This window comes from Aulostomus chinensis, chromosome 14 (genome assembly GCF_037954235.1).
Source record: "Aulostomus chinensis isolate RoL2024-O1b breed Wild chromosome 14, RoL_Achi_v1.0, whole genome shotgun sequence".
Classification (NCBI taxonomy): domain Eukaryota; kingdom Metazoa; phylum Chordata; class Actinopteri; order Syngnathiformes; family Aulostomidae; genus Aulostomus; species Aulostomus chinensis.
In genome coordinates this window covers 26,654,304-26,667,088 of record NC_141333.1, presented here as the reverse complement: position 1 = coordinate 26,667,088, position 12,785 = coordinate 26,654,304, and the positions used below count along the sequence as shown (strand labels likewise).

The window sequence follows — 12,785 nt, the reverse complement described above, 5'->3', positions numbered from 1 at the left end:
CAGGACAAGGATTTTCCCACAGAACACAGCTGTAGACCTACAGAACGTGAGAACGCCAGCTACGGTTCGGTTACAGTCAACACTGGATATTATTGGATTCCACACCGCTCGGATGTGCAATATGACTTTTGAAGAAACCAGCGGGGAAAACTCTTCTGAAAGGTAGCTGTTATTTACATGCCGTCTGATTTTTTGAAGCTCGAGGGGATTTTAGTGTGTTTTTGTGTACTTGTTTTGGACGCGAGGGCAGAGTTTTTGCAAATATCGTACCGAGGAAAAGTTTAGCCTGTTCCATTGTTCGCTGGTTATTTTGCTCTAATCTGCTGTTTTGTTTCATTCTGCAATGCCTAGGTGGTCTGCTAATGCTAGCATGTATTTTTTGTTGTTAAGCTGTTGTTTTAAAGTAGCTTCTACCACTGTGTTTATGTGATGGTAAACGCTTTCATTGCTAATCGAAGGTATACTCAGTAGCATGCACTGTTACATCAGTAGCCTGTTACCATGACTCATATGTAGCCTAGTACTCACAAACGAGCTTGCTCTGACCTGCTGCTGTAGGTGTTAATCAGTCGCAGTAAATGCTGTAAATGTGCTATTTCAGGATGGAATCGGTGGCCAAAGCCTTAGAGGAGGTACTGAGCTCTGCGTTGCCTCAGGGTTGCATTACTGTTGGAGTCTACGAGGCAGCAAAGTCCCTCAATGCGTAAGTTTCAAAATAAGTAGCTCGATTTGTCAAACGGCTCACAACACAAGAAAGTTACACTTCCTTTCTTAACCCCCTCCTTCTGCTATCCTGTCTTTAGGGACCCAGACAATGTGGTGTTGTGTTTGCTGGCCTCAGATGATGAGGAGGATGTGGCTCTTCAGATCCACTTCACCTTAATCCAGGCTTTCTGCTGCGAGAATGACATCAACATCCTACGGGTGAGCAACATGAGGCGTCTGGCAGAAATCGTTGGTGGGGTGAAACCTGGAGGAGAGCCTGTGGACCTACACTGTGTTCTAGTCACTGTAAGTCATCACATGCTCATTTCCTTTGATACAGTAAAGTGTTGCATTGCTGAGGGTTTTTTTTTTTTCACTGCGATTTCCAGTAATTCCATAGGGCTGTTACTGGTTGTTCCATATGAGTTATGATTATGTCATTAAGTCATGTGTTAACAGCAGTTGTTGGTCTTCTGCAGAACCCTCAGTCATCACTATGGAAAGACCCTGCACTGAGCAAAGTGAATCGCTTCTGCAGAGATAGTCGCTGCATGGACCAGTGGGTACCTGTCATCAACCTGCCTGACCGATGAACCCAGCTTGGATTTTAAATGTATTGTGTGCATTTGGGGGTAAATAACTGCACCAGGCCTGTGTTAATGTCTGTGTTCTTTGGAGAGGGCCCCTCAGAGAGAGAGGGGGGGGGGGCGAGAGAGAGAGACCAGAGGGGGAGAAAAGAAGGACATGAGGAAGAGAAATGTTTCAACAATTACGATTAGGTCAGGGTGAATTCATCGGCCAAGGAAGGAGTGACTCAGCAATCTGGGTTACAGGATTTCCACTGAATGACTACGCCTTTCTCTGCTGGGAGGGAGAGAGAGAGAGAAGCCTTAACGGGAAACTGAATCATGTGAGGAGATAGGCCCACACGGTGGTGAGCACGAGCGACGCATAACTGGGAAAGGAAGACAGAGCCCCAGTTGACAAGATTCCAAGAAATGTGGCGGTGGAATGAACCAATCCAAGCTCTCAGCTAGAACTCCTCTTGTTGACCAAGCATTTCTTTACCTGCACATTTATTTAATATTTAAGACTTGTCACTTTGCTAATTCAAAAGGGAATGTTTTCACAGTTTAATATTATTTTAAGGGCAATGCAATATGTTGACTTGTCCACTAACTGATGTTTCTATTTGTTATCAATTTATTGAATGATATTTATTGTGCATAGTTCATGGAATTTTGTTAAATTGAATGAACAATAAACAAGCAACACTCCACTGCGTTGTTTTGTTGTGATGATTTCCAGGAAGGACAGGTTTAGCTCGCTTCAGGAAGCTGCACTCCTTAGGAGTGCATACCAGTCACGATAGCAGTCAGCCTATACGAAGCTACACATGTTGTTTTGTCCTGGCATGTAACTGGCCAGGTCATAGTGTCTACTCAATACATTTCTAGCACATTCTGCAGCTTTCGTCTCCAATACTAAAATGCTTGGTGTCTCCAGGTAGCCTTTAAGACTTAAGTTCAACTAACATCTTGAACATTTGGTTCCATACTGTTTTTGTGTTGTGGGATAGGTTGAACAAGGTTTACTCCTGCATGGGAACTGTAGTAGAATGTGACCTTTTGCACATTCTGGGGATCTGGTTGCACTGAGGGGAGGAGGATTCCCATTGTCGCTGTCTTGACAGCTCATTCCTCAGCCCTCTGAGCCTGTGCAGCCAGGGCTAAATTTACTGCTGAGTGGATTAAAAATAGCAGACGGGCAAGGAGGCAAAGACAACATGATGAAGACCTGATTCAGAGTGTGCAAAGAGAAAACCAGAACTTATTGTTGATTGTGCAAAGAGGGGAGGCACAAAGCCTTCTACACAGAGGGTCACAAGACAATGGGCGCATGAGTCAGGGCTATTCAGGTGTTCATTGCTAGAGCTGTACAGTACTTTAGCGTCAAGGCTAAAAATAGCCCACTGAATAGAGGCGTTCCCCAGCACCACTGACTCTGACAATAATAGCACTTGTAATTAACAGGCTGTGTCCTCAGAGGGGCTGACCTGCTGCAGCCTGGGATACTGAGGGGATAAGCCTCTGTGGTTGGGCTTTCAGATGGTGGATAATTAATGTACCCTTACAGTAAAACATTTTTTTTTACCAGAATTTCTCTCTAATGCCATTCCAGAGCTGTGTAGGTAACAGTTGAGGAGGGAAAAGTGGGTCAAAATTTAAGACAGGCAAGAGGAGGGGGAGTGGAATGTAGGGTGTGCCACTTTTAAGCGTAATGGATTTGTGTCCATTCAGTTTGACACTAAATGGCAGAACTACAGTTTCCAGTACACCGTTTCCTAGATGAAACATGAAAAAGGCAACAAACAAAAAAAATCTCTAACACTTTTTTGATGAAGAGTGTAACTTAAATATTCGACATACCGGAATGGGAGTTAAATGACACCTGAAAGCCCATTACATCATGTAAGAGAGTGTGAAAACAAAAAACCTGAGACAGAATAACCCCCGTGGAAGTGAAGGGTCGCAAAAGTATGTGAGATACTGGAGACCTGGGAATGTCGGCTTATCACGGTGCTCCTTTGCCGCAGTGAAGGGTAACACAATCACTGTTACGAGTCCATCATCTGACTCCAGTGAGGATTACATCAATGCCAACAACAAACATGGTCTGACCTGATTGTGGGTGTAACATCACACCTGTAAAGACTTAGAGAGGAGAGGGAAAGGGCTGCTGTGAGCAGTGATTATTATTGCATAACAGACAGGCCCTTGCACCGGGAGGAAGAACTTGATTAAGAAATGAAAGGAAGCCGGAACATATTTGTGCTCTGACCTGACAATACCCTCATCCACCTGATTGACAATGTTGAGCTGTGATTCAAAGGATAGACAATGACAATTAGACAACAACAGGCCTCGCTGGAATTATTTGTGCTGATGACTGGGAACTGGGTCAGACTAATGTTTGCATAACAGAACTCTTTCTTCAAGCAGGAAACAACTACCTTTAAAATGCAGACTTCATGTTTGCAAAACTTAGACATGTCATATTTGATAGCTGCTAGTTATGTTATAATGGATTGTAAAATGACTGTCTATGCTGTTGCATAAAGTGCAAATTGAAAGACTGAGTCGTTTTGCCCATAGAAACACTTGCGGAAAGTTATAAATCTCTGTCCTCTGCACGCTGCAATATAGTTTATGTAGCCAACAACAAATAAACTCCCACCGTCTCCTGCCAAGAAGGCTTCTATCTTCTTTTTATTTGTGTGACCATGTGAATACCAGGTCATGATGATGTATAACAGAAATACGAGTGTACCAATCGTTGGTGCCAATAGCAGAAGCTGTGGAATGAGCTGCCAATATTAACAGACAGTTGATACAACAGCAACTCAGAAGACACATTAGCAAGATTAGCATTCACTCGAGCCTAATATTTTCACACTCTTTCAGATCTGTTTGGGTCTCTACCAGGTTCTGAGTAATAATGTCTTTGTAGCTGCAGACAGATTCACTGTTTTCACCAGCTGACCACTTCAAATTTGTATGTCCGTCATTTTGCTCTGGAGAGTAAATGTGCTGTAGGTTTATCGTCTTTTATAGTGAAAAACTGCTCCATGCTGTACACGGAATATTGAGAGCAGTGGTAGTGAACTACAAAGTAGAGCTGCAGACTGTAAAAGCAAAACAATGAACTGAAAGACACTCAAATACTTTGTATAAATGAAGGGAGCAGTGGAATTGGCTGAGGAAGGCTTTGGATGATATGGTGAAAGTTCCACACACTGAGCCACAGAGGTATTATAATGAAGGTAAAACACGCTATAAAACTAAGCATTCCTGAACTGAGCTGGATTTTGTGAAGTAGGCCATTTATGACTTTTTTTTTTCAAGCAATATTATGAAAAAAAGGAAAAGTTACTTTTTCTCTCTCTTGGACTGAGACTGTGATTTGAACAAAATTTTTTAGTTTTATTAGTTTTGGATCTTGGGAACCACTTTATTCTTATTCAGAGAATTTAAATTCTGCAATAAAAGCAAATGTTAAAAACAAAAAACTGCAGTCAAAGCTGGTGTTAAAAGTGTTGCATATCTTGGTAAAATATCAGTCCATCTGAAGAAGCACAACTTTTTAGGGTTTTATTTTTCACAGGCAGGCAGCATGGCTCAGAGGTAGAGTGGCCGTCCAGCAAGATACTGAACCTCTAATTTCTCCTGACGGCCCTGCAATGGACTGGCAACCTGTCCAGGGTGAACCCCGCCTCTCACCCAATGTCAGCTAGGATAGGCTCCAGCCCCGTGACCCTTTAAGGATAAGTAGTAAAGAAAAAATGGTGGTGCGGTGGTCAGCACTGTCACCTCACAGCAAGAAGGTTCCGGGTTCGAGTCCCGGCTCAGGCACAGGATCTTTCTGTGTGGAGTTTGCATGTTCTCCCCGTGCCTGCGTGGGTTCTCTCTGGTACTCCAGCTTCATCCCACCGTCTCAAGACATGCAAATGGGGCCTGGACTGGACACTGGCTGTGAGTGTGAATGGTTGTCTGTCTCTATGTGTTGGCCCTGCCATTGGACTGGTGACCCATTCAAGGTGAACCACGCCTCTCGCCCAAAAGCTGCTGGGATAGGCTCCAGCCCCCCCGCAACATTCAACAAGATAAGAAGATGGATGGGTATAAAAATTGGATCGATGGATGGATTTTTCCAGACAGGACAGGTTCTCTCTTCTCTTCTGTGCTGCACTAAGGAACTGAGACACACAGAGACCAGTTGACTGTTAGCCATTTGGATATCTCCAAGAAAGGTCACCAAACACACTTTTCAACTAAAGTGTTTTGCATTAATTTAATTAGGGTTGTACATGTTACTTACGGACCTACCAAGATCCTGATTCTGATCTATTCGAGCCAAAATGGAAAGAGGAAGAACTACAGGTTTTGGAGCTTGAGCAGTCAAGACTTTGAGCATGCTAACCTGACCATCCACTTCAATTCATTGTGCTAAGCTAATTAGTAGTTGGCAGGTCTGAGTGTTTGTGTCTCAGCTCTCAGTGTCTATCCTCTTCTCTGGCTTTTGGGAGGATGGACAATAAGTTTATTTCCCAAAATGTTGGCATGTTTCTTCAACACAAAAGCAGTGGTAAAACAGCAATAAGGAACAAAGACGCTGATATTATCCTCTCTCTTTCTCTCTCACGGCCAACACATAGACACACACAGGTAGAAATTTACAGAACACACCAATAATCAAAACAATACATTTAGGTTTAATCCAAATGGTTGAATCAACATCACAAAACATTCAAATAAGATTTTTTGACTGAACCAGAAGAGGCCAGAAACATCAAAGATGTATTTTTGTAATTCATTGTTGAACATTGGGTATTTCTAATCAGAGTTCACATATTTATGATAAATAATTCATAATTATGCATTCACAGCACTTGTGTGGGTAGGTAGCTGAAAGTAATTTCATTAAGGTCCAGGCTGGCAAGGTTGTAAATTTAGTTGTTTTTTTCCCCCCAAAAGCAACAACACACAAATGACTTATAAAACAGCTGTACACCACTGGCCATAGGAATGAACTCATAGTAGAATTGAAGCAGAGCAGATGTAATCATGAAATGTTTCAAAGTAATATAGTCATCTGGTGTTTACATAATACAGTATAACCTTTTGCTGAGAAAAGAAGTGTAGAAGTGAGACAAAATAGGTGGTGTGATTTCATTAAACTCATTTCAACTTACTTCAGTATTTTACTGAAAACAACATGCTGACCATTTCAGGAAATATACTAATTTTCCATCCTCCCCAGAGCCAGAGTGTATCCCTCTCTTCTGTGTGTACGTAAAGGAGCAGAATCCACAATGAATGGTAGGTACTGGAGAGTGTTGGCATACCTGCCTCAAAAGTGACTAAATACCTCTGGATCTTGATAGAAGTGAATCTATCTTGTTGTTTGGCTTTGGGGACAATGGACAATAGAGATTATTTCCTGAAAAGATTCATTTATAATTTTTTTTAAATAAAAAAAATACTTTGATTTGGTTTGATTTATATCATGAATTAATTTCAATTGTATGAAAACATGAGTAAAATGGCAGATAGACTATCCTGCAAATTTTTCAAATCTGTAGTGAGTGTTAAACATCTGAAACTAGACACAAAAAATACACACAAAAAAAACATCTTGGCTGATCATGTTAATGATTTGACAATAGAAAGTTGTTCATGTAATGTATAATGCTCTAATGGAATGTAGTAAAGGAATGTCTCAGAAAACAGGAATGCAGTATCACCCCCATCCAAAAGTCCTTGTAACACACTGTAACTGCATAACAGAGGCAAAAAACCCAAACATTTAACTTAATAGTTTGTCTCTAGAAATGATCCAAAGGTACAACTGTCTGACCCACGTTTTTACAAAGATGAATTGTTGTTAGACGTCCTGTGCTAATTTGCATTTAAGAATCAGTTGGCACAGCCTGCTTTAGCTCGGTATCATTCTACAACGGAGAGCACACTTGCACACTTCCCGAATGTCATTATCTTCTGTTGATTATCACTTGCACAGAAGCTGCAACTGCTTCCTAAAGCAAGGTTGATGAAGGCTTAAAGCCTACATCTGACTGGACTCCTGATTGTGTGCTAATGCATGCTGGGATCATCAGACAGTCACAGACATACACTACAACATGACAGATAATGACACAGAGGATAAAAAGTTTAGCAAGGAGACAAACTTCAAACCTGAAATGATCAGTGTTTGTGCAAAAGCTTTGATTCAAGGCCACAGCCAGTTGTTGACCTCATGGTGTTCTTTGGTGTAACTGACTGAAAGGCAGAGGGGGACACTTTTAAATTTTGGCATGCATGTAAAGAACTAAGGGGTATGAGGCCATAAGGCAAGTTGTGAAGAGTAGCATCATCATCATCAGCATTTTACCACATAATACCCTGATTGATAAGCAGCAAAGCTTCAGGTGGTCCACTACAAAATAGTGCAAGGCTTCTTGTCCTTGAAAGGGTTCTCTGAAGCAGGGACACCCATGAGCAGTGGGTCTTGCTTGGCATGGTCTCCACAGTACCGCATCAGATCCGATGACGCTTTGGACACCTGGCAATGAAAACTCTTTACACACAGATCCTCCTTGACATACATGTGGCTGAAGCAGGCACATAGCCAAATCACTTACACTGAGTATAATATACTTATATAATAAGAAGTATAATTTCAAACATTTTTTCCCAAATGTAGTTTATATAATATAGCTTTATAGTATGGTTTATCTTTTAATGTACTGCAAAGATGTATATATGTATGTATGTACGTATGTATGTGTAAATGTGTAAGAATGTGTACTTATACATTCACATACACGTATATATACACATATGTGTATATATCTACATATGTAAATGTATGTGCGTGTGTATACACACACACACACATATATATATATATAAACTTGATATTACTTGTAAACTAGCTCTGTATATATATATATATATATATATATATATATATATATATATATATATATATACAGAGCTAGTTTACAAGTAGCAAATACAAATAGCTCTGTATATATATATGTATATATATATATACACATACAGAGCTATTTGTATTTGCTACTTGTAAACTAGCTCTGTATATATATATATATACAGAGCTAGTTTACAAGTAGCAAATACAAATACGCAGCTCTAGCTCTGTATATATATATATATATATATATATATATATATATATATATATATATATATATATATATATATATATATATATACAGAGCTAGTTTACAAGTAGCAAATACAAATAGCTCTGTATATATATATATACATATATATATACAGAGCTATTTGTATTTGCTACTTGTAAACTAGCTCTGTATATATATATATATATATATATATATATATATATATATATATGTATATATATATATATATATATATAAGTCTATTGCTTATGTAATACTTGTCCACTCTGAAATTTATATCAGTAAAATATACTTTTAGTTTTCTTTCTGTGTAGGAGTAGTACATTTGAGTTCACAAATAGCTATATTCATGTTAAAAAAGGGTCAAATCACCGCACACTGGTAAGCTGAATTATTGATTTATTATAGTGAACAACGTGTTTCACTGTTGCTTCGTCAGGTTAATTCTACAGCTCGTTATATTCACGTTTTATTTTGTACTGCAATTATACTGTGAATTACACAAATACTTAACTTAAATATTTTTAGTTTACTAGTTACATATATCAGCACTACTTAGGTAAAACTTGGCCATTAAAGTTTTTACAAGTATACTGTCACCAGGCAACAAGAAAGCATATTGAGTATCATGTTTATTTACATAAAAGTAGTTATATCAAACAAGTCTGGCAAGTTTTAAGATTATGTAAGTATTACGCCCAGTAAAAGTTAACTAGTGTTACATAACCTGTTGACAATACAATAATAGTACAGTACACAGTAGACTAGTATATCACAGAAATACAAAATTGACCAAATATACTTGAGACTTATACCTTATACTTTTCAGTATAAGGATACTTGAGCATAGCTTGGAATCACTAATAATTATATAAAAATGCATACTGTTTTGTTTTTAGTTTAACAGCCTTCTGCTGGGAGATCAAATGTGTGTTTTTGAAGGTTTGAATGCACAAGCACCTTAATCCTCTCGATCCTGGCTTCTATCCTCAGCTGCTGCACCATCCGCCTGGCCTGCGCTAGACTGCTGGAGCTCTGCATTGTCACTGATATCACAGTCCTCCGACAGCTGCACCAGAACCTGTTTCAGACATAAATATTATTACAGCAAGACTCCAAATTCATTCTGAGATAAAGTTTTTATTTGCATAACAAAAAGCTACAAAACCTTAGTGATATAAATCTATTCACATGCCTTTGGCAACTACTTACACTACCAAGGATAAAGACACAATATAACCATCAATACTGCAGAAGTTAGTACTGCCATAATCAGGTCTGCCCAATCCAGATCAATCTCTTTTTCATCTGGTAAGAGTAAATATTTGGTATCTGAATCAAATCCTGCAAAAGTTAATAGGTCAAATAAGATACCTACAATTAAAACACAATTTATTTGATAAAGGAAATGTGAGTTAATTTAAAACATCACATTTAAATAAGAAATTGACCAAGTTGTGTCTCATACTGACTCACAGGGTGAATGCATGAAGAGCTTGGCACCAGTTGGCAGTAATTAATAATCATTCAAGTGAGACTACAGGGATGTTGCTCTAATGTCAGTCTACAGCACGACAACTTCCCAGAAGAGGCAGTAAATGTGCGTACAAAATGTGGCCCAACCTAACTGAATCCTGTTTCACAATCCCCGCCACTAACTCACAATGGCTTTCTTTTCGAGGCTCATTACATCATTCCCTGTGAACTGCACGAAGAAGAAGTTGCACAGCTGTAATTTTCTACCTTTTACTCCTGCCAACTGTGGAGCAGCAGAGCTAAAAGGGGAAGCAGCCTAGTGATGTGACGTTGCTTTTCTGCTTTCTGTGTAATTTCTAGGAAGACTGAGAAAAGAGGACATTTCTAACAGAAGGAAATGTAAATTGTATAGTGCAAAGCTCTGTCAGCTTTTGTCACTGATGAACAATACAAACCAGAAAGTGTCTCTGTGGGACTGCCAGTAATGATACCCGATATGTGCTGTAGTAAGTGTTTGCTTTTAGCTTTGGTGCACAATATTATGGGGGTGTGGGGACACTGAAACGGAAGGGGGACGGACACGGACAAATACAGAACTGACTACGGAAAAGAAGCAAGACAGTGCATCCCTCTAATCCCCCCACCCACCCACCCACTCCTTTCCGCTTCCTCCACAGGAAGCAGAGTCGCCAGCTACCCTCTGAAGTATAAATGATTAAATATGGGCCAGAGCCCATGAAGAAAGAAGCCTACACAAGTACCAGTAACCAGCCTGAGCCAGTAACAGAGCACTGCTGACTTTTTAGGTAGCTGCTCTGCAGATTGCAAGATGACAATAAAACTAAGCACAATGATACACGACAGTCCGGTTGTTCTGTGCTCATGAACAACAGCAGTGTTTCAAGCCTTCAGCTGTATTGGTCAGCATGAGCAGAGAAAGAAAAATGAACTGTGTCAAAGGAGGGTCGGTCCTCAGTCTTTGACGTCTGGAGGGCCTCTGTATGACGGCAGCATTAACTGGAGCACCGTGGGGTGAAATGAGCCTGACAGAGGCACTATCTGTTGTAAAAGTTAAACAACTGTTTTACTGCATCATTGTTGTGTTTCTGCAGCTTACGACTTGGAGGAGGCACTCCTTACCTCACAGTGCTTGATCATCATTGATATTTTTCTAAAGAAAGATGCAGCAGTACACAGCTAAATTTCAAGCCAACCTTTTATTTTTCAGATTTTTAATTACCTAAAACTCATCTGTTTTTTTACCTCCCCCGAGAGGGTAATGTACTTGGTGCTTGTCAGCAGGATTACATAAAACTACAAGGCAAATTTTCCCCAAACTTAAAGTAGCAAGGGTAACAGACAACCATAAGGGTTTAATGGAACACCTTGAGGGAATTTCTTCAAATTGAATGCAAATCCAGGATTATCCAAAACAATGTGTTGGTCAAAGGTCAAGATCCCTGTGAGCCTGCATATGCATGTACAGTTGGTGGAGGTATACATGTAAAGCTGCATTTCTAGTTTATATTGATTTTGATTGAGGTCGCCTCTGTTGGAGTATGTGCTCTCTAAAGACCCTCTTCTTAATTTGGCACTTATTCTCCATTTTTTTCCTTTTCTGCCTTGAATATATGTTTTCCACTTGCAATTATATGACAAAATAGTGAAAACAACAAATGATATTTTCTTTTTTGCCTGATTTAGCTTTATAGGGACAGTTGACAGAGTTATGGGGTAGAGAAGAGATGACATGCAACAAAGGGCCAGACATGAACTGCACTGAGCTGATGAACTCTTGATATAAGTGTCATGCTGTAGCAGGAAACACTGAAATAAGCAGGACACTTTGACGGTTTCCCAGTGCTTCAACCCCTGAGGTGAAACCTGTAAAGTCATTTAGAATCCATTCTAAATCATTACAACACAATGCTGTGTGAAACTGTAGCAATTGTTCTTAAAAATATAAGCATTAATAATGTGTCCATGTTAATATCATTAATGCAATCATTATGCAAATATCAGGACTGTTAGTAGAAAGTCAGTGAGTGAGACACATTCATCTATTCAGTCACAGATCAGAGGTTTGAGGAGTACCCTCCCACTCGTTCCAGAGGTGCCAGATGTGAAACATTGTCTGTGACAGTCAGTCTAGCAGAGGTGAAGGGGTTTACAATGCGCCCTTCCAGTTGAAATAGGACCGGCTTATCCACCTGGTGTGGACAGGGGATGGGGATGGATGACAACCAGAAGAGGGCTCGACAAGGACAGCCAAAGAAAACCTGCATTTTAACCTGTGGGAATATCATCAGATATGGACCCTTTAGTGAGGGTAGGGTACTTTAATCTGATACACTACAGCTTTAAGCAGGATGCAGTTTATACACTTCTCAAGCTGCGTAGGGAAAACTATATTTTAAGCTATTGCCCAATTTTAGCCATCTAATTTTCTTTTTGAAGTAGAAAGAAGTTATAATTCCAGTAAAAAAAACACAAACAAGCTTTGAAATGTGTCACTGTGGGCTATGAATGCAGGATATGTCTTTGAAAGCCCTGTAGACATAAGAATGTCGACAGTGCCTACAGCTGTCTGCATCGTGCATGTGAATTTGTGTGTGCTCAATGTAAACATGTGGCACAGAGAAAGCATTGATACACCGATTTTAGAGTACATTTTGTATATTTTAAGTCTGACAGCAGAGTCATCCCTTTGATGTGGCTGTGGGGATTTGCACAGGTGGGCACCTCTACAGCCAAGAGAGAGCAGGTTTATAAGGGTTGCCCTGTGGTGTGTAATTCAACACACTGCTCAGATCTGCTGCTTGAATAAATGCGCTCATTGCATTAAAATGGGTTGCATATGCATTTGTGTTCT

General features: G+C 39.8%; 2 protein-coding genes across 5 annotated transcripts in view; one reads left to right on the top strand and one right to left on the bottom strand.

Moving 5' to 3' along the window:
- On the top strand, window positions 1-2,003 carry gadd45ab (growth arrest and DNA-damage-inducible, alpha, b). The gene is made up of 4 exons (XM_086223721.1): window positions 1-162; window positions 602-703; window positions 804-1,011; window positions 1,185-2,003. The coding sequence occupies exons 1-4, from the start codon at window positions 113-115 to the stop codon at window positions 1,296-1,298; spliced, it is 474 nt and encodes a 157-aa protein (XP_086079847.1). The 5' UTR covers window positions 1-112; the 3' UTR covers window positions 1,299-2,003.
- A 3,892-nt stretch (window positions 2,004-5,895) lies between these two features.
- Window positions 5,896-12,785, bottom strand: part of gng12b (guanine nucleotide binding protein (G protein), gamma 12b) — a 40,653-nt gene continuing 33,763 nt past the window's right edge. For 3 of the 4 annotated variants that reach the window (XM_086223716.1, XM_086223717.1, XM_086223718.1), the window contains exons 3-4: window positions 9,398-9,518; window positions 5,896-7,827 (exon numbers count right to left, since the gene is read on the bottom strand). In XM_086223716.1, the coding sequence (XP_086079842.1) occupies window positions 7,702-7,827; window positions 9,398-9,478 (207 nt within the window). In that variant the 5' untranslated portion in view covers window positions 9,479-9,518 and the 3' untranslated portion in view covers window positions 5,896-7,701. Of the gene's footprint in view, window positions 7,828-9,397; window positions 9,519-9,913; window positions 10,001-12,785 lie in introns of those variants that run through there. The other variant, XM_086223719.1, reaches the window with a different exon arrangement.